Genomic DNA, 15,786 nt, shown 5'->3' on the forward strand with positions numbered 1-15,786 from the left:
CACTGACCCCAGCACCACGCATTCCTCCCAGCTGAGGCCCTCCCTCTGGGAACCTTCTTTAGTGTTTTCCTGGTGTGAAATAAATGATATCCCCACTTCCACCCACGGACTAACCAAAGGTATAATAAAATTAACAAGGGGCTGGTTCTCAGTTCTTCCTTACCAACAGGGGGAAAAGTCACATTTCAGAAGCAAGGCAGACCAGATATACACTATAATCCCTTTACTCCTGCTAATTATTTCTATCTTCGGAGATGTCTCCAGCCAGAGCTTTTTGAAAATGAAGAGGGAATGACAAGTAGAGAAATTAGTCACCTCTGAGCAGATGCCCTGGAGGTTTTTGAATTTGAGCAGTGTCATCTTCTTGTGTAGAGAAGGAAAGGAAGGATGAGAAAGGTAGTGATATGATTTGAAATGCTCTTGGAAGGCACCCCTGAAAAATGTCTTCCCTATGCAGAAGTGTGTTGGGAGATTTGAAATTCCACCATTAGAGATTCATTCTTTTGGGTCTTCCCAATTGAACTATAAAAATTTCTGAAAGGGTTTGCATCTTGTGCCTTGATCTCTTAAAACCCTATTAGATCATTTTCCAAGTTTATAGCTCTCTTGGAATATGGCTTTAAAGACTGGAGCCATAAGAGGCAGTTTGAAGAAGAGGGCCAAGAAGAGGGGCAAGACGGGAAAGCAGGCAGGCTCCTAGTAACAGTAAATACTTATATGTGTTCAGCATCGCACACTTGACTATGAAAGATGTGTTTTCAAATACATGACTTCATTTAGTCTGCACCACGATCCCAGGAAATATGCAGAGAGGAATCTCTGCTCCCATTTACAGAGGAGAGCATGGAGACCAAGAGCAATCAAATGAGTTGCTCATGGTCCCTGGACTAGCACATGGTAGAGGTGGAGTGTAAACTGAGGTTCTGGAAGTGCTAGCTTCTTCCCTATCTTTTCTATATTAATGGGTGTACATTGTGCTTAGCTTTAAAAAACAAACAAATAAATATTTCCCAGCCTCCCTTAGAGAAAGGTATGGTCAGTGAGATGTGCACAGATATTATTGGCCGGGGCTTCTGGGAACTTCCTTTTGCCCTGTTGGTCTCTACCTTTCATCTTTCCTGTTGTGTATAGATGGGAGATGTGATAGCTAGAGCTTCAGCAGCCATTTTGCACCATCAGGTGACCTTAAGGACAGAAACTGTGCTGAGGATGGCTGGGTAGCAAGCTTGAAGGAGCTAGGCCCCTGGTGGCTATGCTGTCCAGAAAACCAGACCTAAACTCTCTTCCAATGTACTTCTTTTACATGAGAGATGTATAAACACTAATGAGATTAAGTCATTGAGTTTTCTGTTCATCCTAATTGCCACTCTGGATTTCTTACTCCAGACTTGTTTTCCTCTGGGATGCCTCTAACAACTAAGTTATTTCACAATGGCTTACCTGGTACCACACAGAAATCCTCATCTTGCCTTGATTTTTGGCTAGCTGGTCCCAGGAGGCTATTTCTGAGTGGGATCCAAGGTTCTCACTGGCCCTCTTGTTCCACTCTCCCTCAACACTGCTAGGCCCTAGAAATGCAGGAAACAACTAAAGCTGCGAGAAACAATCCAGCAGACTCCCAGTGATTTACCCCACCCTTCTCAGAAGGAGAAGTTACAGTTGGTGCTCCTTGTCCCAAGTCTATAGCCTTAGCCAAAAGTCCATGGGCCGTTAGTGAGATGTGCGCCACAGCATGGTACCTGGCACTGAACATAGGAGACCTCTGTATTTTTGGGAATCCTGGGAAATCTACTCAATTCGTGGGATAATTAGTTTCATCATCTATAAAATGAGCCTTATATTTGTCCTGTCCATCCCTCCCTTGTGGATATCAGGTTTCAGTAATTTAATAGTGTGAAAGAAATTTAGAAACATATAAAATCCAAGGCAGGCTGATTTTGATTTTGGCTCTAACCAGCAAGCTGCTGGGGAAACTTCCCTTGACCCATCCACCCATTTCCTCCTTCACATCTTTTTCTTCCTTTACCTGTGGGAGCTCAATCAACACTTTCAGGAGAAGACGGAGTGTCTGGGGAAGCGTCCCCAGGACAGTGGGTCCTGTACCTGGGCTCCCCCTCCCTCTAGGAAACAATTGTCCCTACCAATTTCTCTCCATATCCATGAAGTCTCAGGTTCATTAGTAAATTCCCCTCCATTCCATGGTGGAGATGGCTGTCTTTTCATGATAAGAGATAGAGCTCCACTTAAGTGTTGACTGATAAGATCCTGATGGGGCGGGACCTGACCAAACTGTCCCTCTTATCCTTTCCTGAGATGGAAGGCAGAGCAACAGCCGAAGGTGCCCCCTCCTTAGCACTTCACAATTCAGTGGGGTCGTCCAGTCTCCCCAGGATGGGGGATGCTGTGATGTCTGACATTCATGAAGAAGACAACATGGAAAGGGGGGCCTACAGACAGAGCAGGAGTGGGACATAGAATGGCTGCTATCATCCCCCAACTTCAGTGTGTCTCCTCATAATCCATCACTTGCCCTACTTATGGACGACCACAGCATAATAAGCAAGGGAAAGGCAAGACTGCATCCTGGCTAATTCCACACTGTGCTTTAGAAGCACGCTTACTGTTCCCCTAGCCCTCCTGGGGACGGTTCCAACATCATGCCTGGTGACAGATGTTCTTGATGACTCTTGGAGACAAGTGTTTGTGAATGTCACTTGGGCTGATAATGACATGCAGGTCACTTAACTTTCCATGTCACACCAGGGATGAGCCTGAGCCGGGACGGGTTGCTGTCTTCTCCAGGCGGAAGGGAGGCCCCCCGTTTTCTGACTCCTCTTCTCCCACCCTCCCTCTTCCCCTTGTGACCCCTCCTTGCTCTGACACTGTCCTCATTAATGCCGGCCACTTACTGAAAGGACAGGCTCTGGGGCAGAGAGATGGGAGAGTTGGCCCTCACCAGTCACGTGGGAAATATGCCAGGCCACTGCAGGGCTCAGCCATGTGTAAGCAGGGAGGACAAATGCCTTGGAGGTCAGCAAGTACCATTAGATAATTAGGAGCTAATTATCTCATAAAAGAGCAAGACCCTATTTCATAGTCAAATTCAAATCCTGAGTTATCCATGATTTGGGGTTACCTATGGCTGCTTTCCCCTTCCTGGTATGTGAAATAGAACCTGATGTTTTCAGAAACTGCTCACAGCTCCCATGGCCCCAGATGTAGATCAATGATGACCTCTTGATGATTCATGTCCTGTTCTGGTTGGACAATCTGAGCCCCTTCCAAAGTCCCTGTCTGTGACCTTAGGGCCCTGGAGCTCAAACCTCTATGACAGAGGGCACCCTAACTCTGGGAGGTAAGATGTTAGATTATCAGACCCAGCTGGTAAAAGCAGGTGGATTTAGCAAGAGTAATAACTGTATTGCCTCAATCATGAGATTATAAAGGTCTTGCACAGAATAAGAGACCATCAGGGCTGGGATCATGTAAGCCAAATGTTTCCATATCTGCCTAAAGTCAGGCTGCCCTCTCAGTGTCCCTGTTCAACCAAGTTCTGCTTCAACCTTTCCGGCATGAGCAACTCACTACTTTGTGGAAGCTCTTACTTATTCTGCTGTTGGGCAGCCCTGATGCTCATTTCCATTCTGTTAAGTACATCGAGCATTGACCCAGTAGCTGTGGTGGGCCAGGACTTACTAGGAGCTGGGAGTACAAAGATGAGTACTCATGGAAAGCACATGCTGGAGAGAAAGAAAGATACAAAACCACATGGAAAATAATGACAGAGGTATGTAAGGCTGTTGCTGTTGGACCTTTCCCTTGTAATGAGCTGATGCCCACTTTCATATGTGCATGTGTTTATGTGTTTTCCGCTCTTCTGCTCCTAAACTTTTTGAATAAGTTAAGGGAGGTAGGTCTTCTTTTCTGAGTCACCTCATCTCCAAGGTAACCTTCCTCCATCTCCCATGAGCTTCCAGAATCCCATTCTCATCAGTTGATCTCTGGACACACTGCAGTTAGTAAAATGACTCTTAAGACCACGCTGTCCTGTATCAAACATTCCACGGCTCTGCTCCAGCTGGCTTGAATGAGTCAGTGGTTAGAATCAGAATCTCACACGAGCTGAGCATTTTCCTCCTGTTAACACAACCAAAAACCATCGGAGTCTCAGCAGTTCCATCACTTCGTAGGTGTAATGGCCTTGAGATCAATGAAAACTCAGAGCCTAGGCCACACAAAACTCCAGTCAAGCCGGATTTCCCCCACCTTGTGCTTGTTCAGTTGAGTCCTTGAACCAGAGGGAAGGGAATACACATTTTCTGTGTCATTATCCACGACAATAGGAAAATGAATCGAGCAGCACAGAAACGGGGACAGAAGCAGAGGAAGCACAAGGCAGAGGCTTCCTTGTGCGTTCACATCAGTCTATCAGTCTGGTTCCATGACCAGTTTCAAGTGCATTTCACCAGCACGCATTTCTCCATTTTGTCCCAAACACAAAGTGAGATTTTGTCAAATGTCCTGTAAAATTGTAATAAGCTCTGTTTATGGTAGTGAGTCACAGCCAGTGAAAACTCCTAGGACATTTTCCAAGGGTACTTAGCATCCCCCAAGATTCAGATCCTCTTCCCCATGGGGACCCATGGCGGTGGGATCCAGTGGAGAATCGCTGTAGGAGGAGGATGCCCACAGAGAGGTGCTGCCCTCAAGAATGATGGGGAGGCATGCCTGTCTGAGCCGCGGTGTCCACAGTGTCTCCTGAAGACAGATCAGCAATGGGGCAGGATTTTCTCCTTGTGAACCCATGCTGGGCCCTGGCAATCAGCATTCTTTTCTGAGGGCTTACCACCATCTGTTGTGAAATCCTTTCTAGAATTTGGCAGGGAATCCATGCCCAGCCTAGCATCCTATGCTTTACTCAGTCTATTCTTGGAAAAGCAGAATATCCGCCCTTTTCCCATCTGAGGCGCTTCTCTTTCTGTCCGTGCTGCCTCAGGACCACGCCCACAGCTCGGGAACCTCATCTACCCCTTCCTTTACTCTGGGACTGGACCCTGGGGGCCTGGGGACCAGGACCCACCCACATTCTTCTATTCCTTCTCAGTAGTATAGGTCTTGCCCTTCCTGGATTGCTTGGATCCTAACTCTGTCTCCGCTCCTTGCCCCTGTAACACACCCTGGACAAGCTTCTTAAATGGAAAGTGGAATAATCATAGCTCTCCCTTCTCGGGCATAGTAAACACTAAATGAGTTGGTCCGCATAAAGCCCTTGCTATAATAGTGCCCAGCTCGAGGAAGCTCTTAGCGCAAATACGCGCCCTCCCTGCTGTCCCTGCGCTCGCAGCCCCGAGGGCGGGGGCCCATCCGAAATGGCCAGGCGGGCCTGTTGGCTCCCGTCTAGTCTCACTGCGAACTCCTTCCCATCCAGCAGGCTGTTGTCATTTTTCCTTTTTGCTACCAACACGGATTAAAAAGCCCCGTTGGGCTGCCTTTGGCTCACTCCGCACAGCGCACACGCCTCCTCCTCTTCCGCTCTGGGCCTTTCTTCCCTTCTTGTGTACACTTTCAGGCTCAACTCTGCGCATGTCAGAAGCACTGTGCAGCCCCAGTTCATTTTCTAAAAGTTCCGTTGCCTATTTCGGTGCCCTGTATGTCTAGAGCCAGAGTCGCTGTCGGGGCGCTGGGCGGCTCCACCACAGAGCTGAGTCTAGACGCGGACTCCAGAAGGCCTGGGTTCAAATCCCGCCTGCTTCTTTCTGGGGGAGAGCTTTCTGGTTCTCTGGGCCATTTCTACTTCAGACTCTGCGCTTGAGCGACGGGTCAGACGCAGTAAGCCGGCAAAGACGGTGACCCGCCATCGCCGTTCCTGTCATCTGCCTAGTCTCACTCTGAACGTTTTCTCTAAGATTTTGGAACTCAGACTGAATTGTGTATTTAACCCTCCTCTTCCGTTTCCTCCCCCAAGCTCGGCAGGCAAGATAATGGTCTTCCTCTCACCATCACTATTACTTTTACTAATAATAATGATAATGATGGGTGTACCTCCAACAGGAGCTGCGCACTCACAATATTGAGCTTCTGAGCTCTGTCTCCTACTGTCCCTGTGACGGCCCTCAGAGGAAGTCAGCAGGGTTTGCTTTTGGTTTTGTTTTTGAATTATTATTATTTTTTTTAATTCCAAGGTTTCTGATGCTCTCATTTCATTTACTTTCATGAACCTAGTGTCTCCAGGTTCTGAACCACCGAATGTAAGTTGCTCGAATTCTGTCTTGAGAGACATCAGGAGCCAAACTCCAGCCCCTCCTATGCCCCAGGCTGGGTTTCTGGGGCCCCCAGGGAGGGGCACCATTTAGGCATGCTGCTATCTGAACACCAACAGCCCTGCTTCCCCCATCACCCACTGCACTGTCTTCCCTCCGCCCTTTGCCTGTGCGAGCCTCAGAACAGGTAGCATTTCACTTTTACACTTTTTATCAAAGTCAAGACCATATAATAAATTCACAATTGAAGAAATATACTTATTTCCCAAAGGTCAACCTCACAAGTTATCAGAGAAATACAAATTAAAACAAGTTCCATTTCTCACCTATAAAATTGGCAGAGATGAACTTGATTATATATTCAGTCATTGGGAAAGGTGTGGTCGAAATGGGCGCTGTCGCCTTCCACCAGTGTGGGGGTGGTCAGTAAATATTTACATGCAATGTATAAAGATTATAATTTACTCATTAAACCAGTAATTCAACCCTTAGAAAAATAAGCTAAGGAAATCACTGAACTTGCACAGATATATTTAGGTACAATGATCCATCGAGGCGTTACTTCCAATGTTCAAAATGAGAAACAACCTAAATGTTCAACAGTAGAAGATTGGTACAGAAATTGTGGTGCAGAGAAGTGAAAAACATTTTACTACTATGGGAACTAAGCAAGCTATAATGTGCAAAGAATTAAGAGATACAGACTAGACTGACCATAAATATTGTTCTGAATTGAAATAAAACTGAGAAGCCAAATGCCTCTGATAAACTTTGGTGGGGTTACAGATAATTCTTATTTCTCTCTTTGTCATTTTCTTTCCTTTTTTTTTTTTTTTTTTAAGATTTATTTATTTGTTGGCCAAGGCAGAGGGCGAAGTAGAGAGAATCCCAAGTAGACTCTGCTCTGAGCACAAAGCTGGACACAGGGCTCAATCTCACGACCCTGAAATCATGACCTGAGCCAATACCAAGAGCTGGACACTTAACAAACTGAGCCACCTAGATGCCCCTCTCTTTGTCATTTTCTTTACTTTCCAAATTTTCTACAGTGACTATTACTTTTATAATTAGAAAAATACATACATGTATATTTAGGCTTAATGATATATCTATGGATCTCTTTATATGTGTGTGTGTGTGCAAACATTTAATTTAGGTTTTAATGCTGCTTTCTGTACATTTGGAGAGGCGAAGCTGCTCTCCAGACAAACCAAACGTATGCCAGACCAGGAAAGTGCCCTGGTTTCCACCGATTTCCATGACGCACCCCAGTCTCAGGGACTCCATTTGTGGAATGAATGCCTTCCTCATAAGCTCTTCTCCCTCACACATTTCCACCCAGAGACTCATCAGCTGAGATCAGAGCCAGAAGAACTCTCAATGCTCTTGACCGCTCCTGCACCAGGGACCCTTTGTGTGTCTATGAAGCCTATGGGATCACTTCTCAGAATAATCATTTTGAGTGCATAAAAAAGGGGCACTTGGGTGCTCAATCGGCTAAGCGTCTGACTCTGGATTTCAGCTCAGGTCATGATCTCAGGATCATTAGCTCAAACCCTGCATCAGACCCCGCATGGAGCTGGCCTAAGATTCTCTCTCTCCCTCTCTCTGGACCCAACTTACTCTCCAGTACTCTCTCTCTCCCTCTGAAAAAATAAAATAAAATAAATAAAATAAAAGCATAAAAGAAAACAGAGGATTTCCAAAGAAACCAGGCATTTCTTGAGCAGTGAGATTCTTGGCCATGTGCTTCATGTTTACCGCAAACTGAAGCTGGCTGAGACAGGAACTCATCGGTGGTGGGAGCCTGGACCCTGGGGCCTGGAGCTATCACTCTGGGAGCTCCTCCCTCTGAACGACGTAGGTGATTCTGGGGCTGCTTTTTAGTCTTAACCTCCCTCTCTACCAGGCCCAGGAAATGATCCCTTGGTCCTCACCATAAATTTACAAGGTCAACATTATTATCTCTGTTTTCAGATAAAGGAGACTGGTGCCCAGAGATGCCAGCACGGGGTTGGGGGGGTTGGACAGGATGACCCCACCTGTAATATCCAGGCTTCTGTGACTTGCTTTTGCCAATCAGAGCTCATCCAGGCTCCTGTGGCACCAGCTGGGAGTAGAACAAAAGGATGCTCTCCTCCCTCGAGGGCTGCTCAGACGGAAGAGACTGTGTGTGTGTTGGGGGGGGGGGGCGGTGAGGCCAACCAGAAGAAAGTAGAGCTTAGGGAAGGTAAGAAAGTCTAAAAACACAGGATGTTGTGGGAAGGCCTTTGATCTGGCTGAGCTTGGAGCAGCTTCCTGACTTTAATACTACATGAGCCAACACCCTACCTCTCCCTTTTCCCTTTCTCTTTCTTCAGTCAGTTTGGATTGGGTTCCATCACCTGCAATCAAGTGTCCAGACTAAGGTACACATTGTCTCCATTTTACGGGTGGGGACAAACAGGCAGGCCGGGAGAATTAAATGACTATTAAGTGGCGGGGCTGTAATCCGAATTCTACTCTTCCTGACCTTAAGCTTGAAGCATGGCTACATGCATGTCCAGGTGAAGGCCAGATCCACTCTTCGCAGGCTCATAGCCACATGCCCACCTGCCAGAGCCACGCCCTGGGGGGCTTGGTCCTCCTATATACACATCTGTTGGGGCTACCCACGGAGTTCCTTTCTTCCTACACTTGAGTCGATGTGCTTTCCATGTCCTCTTACCTGCACCGTGGGCACAGCTCACCCTACGACTCCCCCAGGCACCTCTGGGAGAAGGGGCATGGGTGGGAAAAGTTCAAAACCCTCCCTAGTGCCTCCTCCTTCCCCAGCCATACAGTTCCCTGCCCCGCTGCCACCCCGGCTCACCTGTAGATCAGTACCTCATCATCAGAGCAATTGTACTGGAGCTGGTACATCTTCACGCGGGGCGCTGACTTGCTGACTGACCACTTGACCAGGGCCGAGGTGGTCGTCACATCGGACACAAGCACAGCACGTTCCGGGGGGCTTTTGGGAGGCTCCCCGCCCCCACTGCCTCCACCTCCCCGGCTGGTCTTGCTGGAGCCCGTGATGTCCGAGAGGCGGGACTTAGGGGGAGCGGTACGGCTGGTGCTGTTGCTGAGGTGTGGCAGCTGGACGATGGAGACCTCTACCATGGCTGTGGCCTCCCCGGCAGCGTTGGCTGCGATGCAGGTGAAGGCGCCGCTGTCCTGAGACGTGGTGATAAAGATGTCCAGGGTACCGTTGTCATACACAGCGGTCCTTGAGGAGTTCCCCACCAGGCGGTCATCGGGGGCAACCCAGTGGATGAGGGGGCTGGGGTCCCCAATGGCCTTGCACTTGAGTGTGGCCGCTTGACCCTCCAGAACCAGCAGCTTGTGTGTGTGCTGGGTGATGAGAGGTGGCTCGCACACAAACTCCTCCTCACGCACATGCCAGAAGTAGCGGCCCTTGAGGCCCCCCGGGGAGCCGCAGGTCTCCAGGTCATCGTCCCGTTCCAGCCTCCGCAGCCAGAGCAGCTCACAATTGCAGTGCAGCGGGTTCCCCCCAAAACTGAAGGACAAGGGTGGAGCAAAGGGCGTGGCGGTCAAGGCGGAGGCCTGGGAGCGGGCAAAGATGGGGTCTGGGGGCAGCTTCTGCAGCCGGTTGGAGGTGAGGTCGAGGCGAGCCAGCTTCTGCAGGTCGGCAAAGGTGCCCTCGGCGATGTGGTCCAGCAGGTTGTGGTCCAGGCTCAGCTGGTGGAGGTTGACCATGCGCCGCACGGAGCCCCAGGGCAGGCCATGGAGGTTGTTGTAGGAGAGGTCCAGGTCTTCCAGTGTGAGCAGGAAGTCCTCGAAGGCCTCGTCGGCAATGCCACCCAGCTGGTTGTTGTTCACAATGAGGTGCTGCAGGTTGACCAGGCCCCGCAGGGTGTCCTCCCCAAGGCTGGGCAGCCGGTTGCTGTCAAGGTGCAGAGAACGGAGGCTCTCGAGGTCCAGGAAGGAGAAGGGCTGGATGTGGCTGATGGTGTTCCTTGACAGGGTCAGGTCCACCAGCCCCGTCATGTTGGCGAAGTCCTGGCGGCCGATGTGAATGATGAAGTTGCCACCCAGACGCAGCTCCACTGTCCGCCGGTCAATGTCAGGAGGCACGAAGAGCAGCCCCTTGGAAGGGCAGAGGGTCCCCAGTGACTCAGACAGGTTCTGGCAGACGCAGTACTTGGGGCAGGCGTCGACCACGGCAAACGCCATGCCAAACGCTAGCAGGCCACCAAGCAGGGTCTCCATGGTCTGGTCACTCAGGCTGTGGTGCCTGGAAGGGAGGGACACAGGGTCAGGGTTAAGAGGCAACTTTCTAATGCCCTACCAGGGCTTCACCTGTCACCCTAACCCCTGCCTTTTGGAGGAGCAGAGAAGGGCCTGTGCTCCTGTAAGGTCTTATCTCTTCTGTCAATCGATCCCGCTAATATAGTTCTATTTCTTTTTCTTTTTCTTTTTGTCTTAGCTCTTATCACCTTCTAACAGACTATGTAATTTGCTTATTAACTATGTTTATGGAATATTTCCTATCTCCCCCACTGGAATGTCAGCTCTACAATGGAAGGTTCTTTTGTCTGTTTTGTTAATTGCTATATCCCACACATCTAGCACAGTGCCCAGAACACAGTAGGTGCTCCATAAATGTGTTGAGCGAATGGAGGGATGGTTCCATACCAGTGGTTCATCTGATAATCATCAGATTCGAAAAGTGTGTTCTGAATGTATTTTGAAGCACTTTGACTTGGCCTGAAGTCAAACTGGACCAACATTCATAAGGAACAAGGACATGGACAAGGAGAGAGCTGGCCCCCTGGAGATGCCAGCGTTATTGGGGAAGTAGGTAAGTTTCCGCATGGAGAATCTACATGGTGGATAAAGCTTCGGGAGTTCAGGGAAGTGGAGAAGGGGGTGAGGCTGGAAGCAAAGGCATGAACTTCTTCTGAGCACCCTGTATGTGCCGGGTCCTCTGCCCAGACCTCCATGCACATCATCTCATTTGGGCTTTGGGAACGGCTTTCACAAGGAAGGGCTTATCTGTGTATATAGATGAAGACTCGTCCACCCTGAACCGTCTCCTTCCAGTGTTCACTCAAAAATCACCTTCTCCCTGAGGCCCCACCCCAATGGTGCATGTCCCTCTTTCCTGCTTTGTGTTCACTTCTGGGAACTCATCATGATCTACCTTACTGTATATTTGTTTCATCTTGTGTATTGCTTGTCTTCTATACTGGCAACAAAGCCCCAGGATGAGGGGACTTGTTTTTATTCACCACCACATACTCAGGGCACGAGGCTCTGGCTTGGTGGTGCTTTTGCATGAATGGATATCTAGGGAAGGGAGGAATGGACTCTGGCTCAGGTCTTTGTGCCTCCGAATCTTACAGTTTTCTCACTATTCCATGTTGTACTAACTTAGTTCTATTTATGTGGTGCTAAAAACATCAATGGGGTTGGACGTTTGAGAATCCTGCACACCGGTTGGGTGGCTTCTCTCAGAACAACGTGCTGCCGAGGAAGGCCTTCTGAGGCCACGGAGTTGGGGACGCGCTGCCTGCTTTTTCTTGCTGTTGCAAAAGCTCTGTATGCATTAGCAAGTACAGAAGGGTTGAGGAATTCTGCCGCAGTAAAGAAAATGGATTAGTGTTTAATTCTGCATTGCTTCCCTCCTTTTAAGCTAAAGATATTCCTTTTTAGAAGCAGCCATCGTTAATATCTGGAGGAAGTAGGGCTCCGGAGCTCCCAGTTTGAGAAGCACAAGTGCAGAAAAAAACACCTGGCAGATTTAAAAGGATATAAAGCAAATTTAAAAACTTATTCCAATCAGATACGACTTTATGGTGAAGATACGAATTGCATTATTGCATCTTTCAGGGTAAATCCCCCACCTAAGACCCCTTACTGTCAGAGACTAAATCTGTGTTGCATCTGGATAAAGCGTTGTTTCTGATCAGCCCTGTCCGATAGAAAGATGATTACTAGCCATTAAATGTAGCTTAAAATTTTCTCATGGGCATATAAAAAGGGAAAGAAGTGAAATAAATTTTAATGTATTTTATTCAAACCACTATATTCAAAATATTGCTTTCACATGTAAGCAATACATACAATTATCAATGAGATATTTAACATTCTTTTATTCATACTAAGTCTTCAAAATTGGGTATGTCTTTAATACTGAGAGCACATTTCAAGTGCTCCTTGGTCATATGTGGCCATCGGGTATCCTATTGGACAGCACTGTTGGAGCAGGTGGTGGCTAATTACAGTGGATGGCCAAGTCTAGCCTGCCACCTGTTTTTGGAAATAAAGTTTTATTAGAACACGGCCGTGCTCATTTATTTGCATATTGTCTACAGATATGGCGTGTATGTGTGTGTTTGTGTGTGTGTGCACGCTACAGTGGCAAAAGGGAGTAGTTACAGCAGATATCATGTGACTGCCAAAGCCAAAAGTATTTACTGTCTTGCCCTTTCTGGAAAAAGTTTACTAACCTCTGTTGTGGTGGATTTTTTTCCCCTCTTTATCTTCATTACAATCACCGTCATTAAAAGCCCTTGCCAATGTGCCTAATTCTACACAGTAATGCTCTGGGCTCTTCTGAGCCACAACCCACCCTGCCAATCCTTGTTCTCACAGCCCGGAGGCGTCCTGGCCACCCTGACCTAGGTCCTACCAGGAATATCCAACCCAGAGGTGTCCACATGTGGAAGCTTTCTGCCTGCCACTGTCTCTGTGCTCAAAGGCGCTCAGGTCTTTCAGGTCCTTACTTAGCTGGGACCCTGGCAAAACAAACAGGAATCTTCTCCATCTGCATTGACCCTCTTCTTATTTTATTTTATTTTATTTTTTTTAGCATAAGGGCACATTTTTGCAAGGGGCTGGCCATGCCACTACTCAGGTTTATTTATCTCTTACCACTCTCCGTTCCGTTGCTTTTCACTTCCCAGCGAGGCTCAGCATCTCTCACTTATAAACGCAATGCTCAATCTTCCTCCAAGACTGCCAACACACTCTGGTCTCTTGCTGGCCTCGCTCCCTCCCTCCACTCCTGCCTGGCCAAGTTCCTCTTCTCCCTCCACATCTTGATGGCTTCCACATCACCTACTCCAGGAAGCCTCCGCACAACCTGGACCAAATTCAGCTCTGCTGCTGTTTTGTCCCTTATTCTATACTTGTCCTACAGAGTGCTCACTGTGCTTTTAATTATAATGCCTTCCTTTTGTATCTCTCTGCCTTCCTAGACTGTAAACGCCAAAAGGCAGAGAACTTAGCTACCTTGTCTGCCCCTCACTGTATCCCCAGGGCCTAGCACCACACCCAACTTCTAGCAAGTGCCCAGTAAATATCAATTAAATGAAAATGAAGTAGTAACTGAGCCAAGGGAGTTTCTGGCATTGTCACTGAGTTTCTGAGGCCTGTATTAACCCTGTTCAGGGTTCATTTGGTTGATCAGCTGAGAAAACCACTTTATGGAGAGGTGTGGTCACAGCAAAAAAACTTCAGAAGCATCTTCTGTCAAGCATCAGCTGCCCTTCCCAGCATGACTCACTCTGGTCCTACAGTCAGGGAGTCCCTGTTCCTCTGGCTACTGCATCTTCTTAAGTAGAAGTGAACGGTGTTCCCTCTGCCTACTGGGGATCAAGGGATGTCCCTCCCTAGTTAAGTGGGAGGCAGCCGTGCGTGTGCATATGTGTGTGTGGTGCGTATGTGTCGGGGGTGGGGGGTACTATGCTGAAAGCCTAGGGCCCGGAGAGAAAGTCATCCTCCTTACAACTCCCGCCTAAACACTGAAGTGACCAAAGGCCAAGACGCACGTCCAGCATTTTCACATCATGCTGCGCAAGGAAATGGGAGGACTTATCAAGTTCCTAGGAGCCCAAGGCCAAACGTGCTTGTGGCCTGAGCGAGCTCTCTGTGGTTTGTCCCTCCAGATCCTCCCCCAGCCTCTCCCGCTGGGAATGCTAGCCGTCTGGGCTGCATCAGCACGTGGTGGGCAGACTGCCCCATCCTACAGTATCCTCTGGGGCTGGCTGTCCTCCGTCCAGTCACCCGCCCTCTGCTCGAGGGCAGCAGCGACAGCAAGCAGGGAAGCCTGGGACACTCCAGGGTGCGCACCTTGCGCGGGGCTCATTGTTTCAAACAGTTTTGTCCTTGGAAATTGCTTTTTTAAAGTTTGTTAAGGATTAACAGACGTCTAATGAATTCAAAGCTGTGACATAATAGAACTGGGTAAATATATTTTAAGTCATCAGCATGGAAGATTACTGACAGAGAAGTGACTATTGAATCTTAATTAAAATTGTATTCTGAGAACTGTCACTTAATATATGACTCTCACAACCAAACAAAAAGCAGCTTAAAGCCTAGGTTGGGAGGGAGGCAAGGGGAACGTGTAGGTGCGCATAATTAGTGCACGCCCAGAGTGGGGGCTCCCTCTCCTGAGCAGGGAGTTGAGCTGGAAGGGGCAACTCGGTTCTCCTAAATATGTCTGATGGGGGAGGTGGCAGAGGGGAGCAAGGAGAGGTGTAGATTAGGAATAGAGGTCCAGTCTCAGGAACAAAGGAGTGGATGAAAGCAGGCAGGAGGGGCTCCGGGATTATTTGTGGGCAAAGCTGAGAGAGGTCCATAGGGATCAGAAGTGAGACTGTGAAATGGATGCTGGTATCAAATGTCAACATCAGCCTTCATGCAAAGGAATCCATCTGCAGAGGAGTAAGAGCTCGTCTGCTCAGAATGTCTATGAGCCTGGGCTAGGGGAAGGGAAGGGAGGGGGCTGCCTGGAGAGGCAGGCAGAGGATCCCAGAGAGGAGGATAAACACTCTTTCCTGGATCTGCGGTGCTCGCAAGAACCTGCGTGTCTCTAAGCAGAAACAGTGTCTCTTCCCTCCCTGGGTTTCTTCGGGTGATTTCCCAGATGCTCTGCGAGGTGATAGCTGCCCCTGGTCCATAAGGTACTCGTGTGCAGTTAGGAAAAGGTGCCCCTGCAGGGCATTTGTAGGGCCCCTTCGTTGGACAGCCTTGCACAGTAAACAACCTACCCTCCCATACCTTGTGGCCTTGAGCATTGTTATCCCCATTTCAACCACCAGGAAATGAAGTTCAAAGAGGTTTGGGCCAGCCCAAGTTCTCCCAATTACCCAGAGAACTATGACTCTCTGGCTCTAGGCTGTCCTTGGAGGAAAGCAGACACCCCTCCCCCCCACCCAACCCCACAGCCCAGAGGCTTCCATGTGCGTGGTGTACAGGGAGGAAGTGGCTGCCGCCACCATGGGATTCTTCATAACCTGTGACGGCCAAGCTGTTTGACTAAATTTGGGCACTTGAATTTCCTGCTTAGGGATGTTGTTCTCAGAAGCAGGGGCCTAACTGGCTCAGAAAGACCCACCTGTCAGGCCTCATGGTGGTGATCCACACACACACACACACACACACACACACACACATACAAACACACACAAGCACACGTGCACACACACACACACGCATGCACACACACACTTAAATATACTGGCAATAAATATAG

General features: G+C 48.7%; 1 protein-coding gene across 1 annotated transcript in view; it reads right to left on the reverse strand.

Annotated features, from left to right (window-relative positions):
- Window positions 1–15,786, reverse strand: part of LRFN2 (leucine rich repeat and fibronectin type III domain containing 2) — a 174,271-nt gene that overhangs the window by 30,184 nt on the left and 128,301 nt on the right. The window contains exon 2 of the mRNA XM_059177874.1: window positions 9,112–10,536. Within this exon, the coding sequence (XP_059033857.1) occupies window positions 9,112–10,511 (1,400 nt within the window). The 5' untranslated portion in view covers window positions 10,512–10,536. The remainder of the gene's footprint in view (window positions 1–9,111; window positions 10,537–15,786) is intronic.

The sequence above is a fragment of the Mustela lutreola genome, chromosome 6 (genome assembly GCF_030435805.1).
Source record: "Mustela lutreola isolate mMusLut2 chromosome 6, mMusLut2.pri, whole genome shotgun sequence".
Classification (NCBI taxonomy): Eukaryota; Metazoa; Chordata; class Mammalia; order Carnivora; family Mustelidae; genus Mustela; species Mustela lutreola.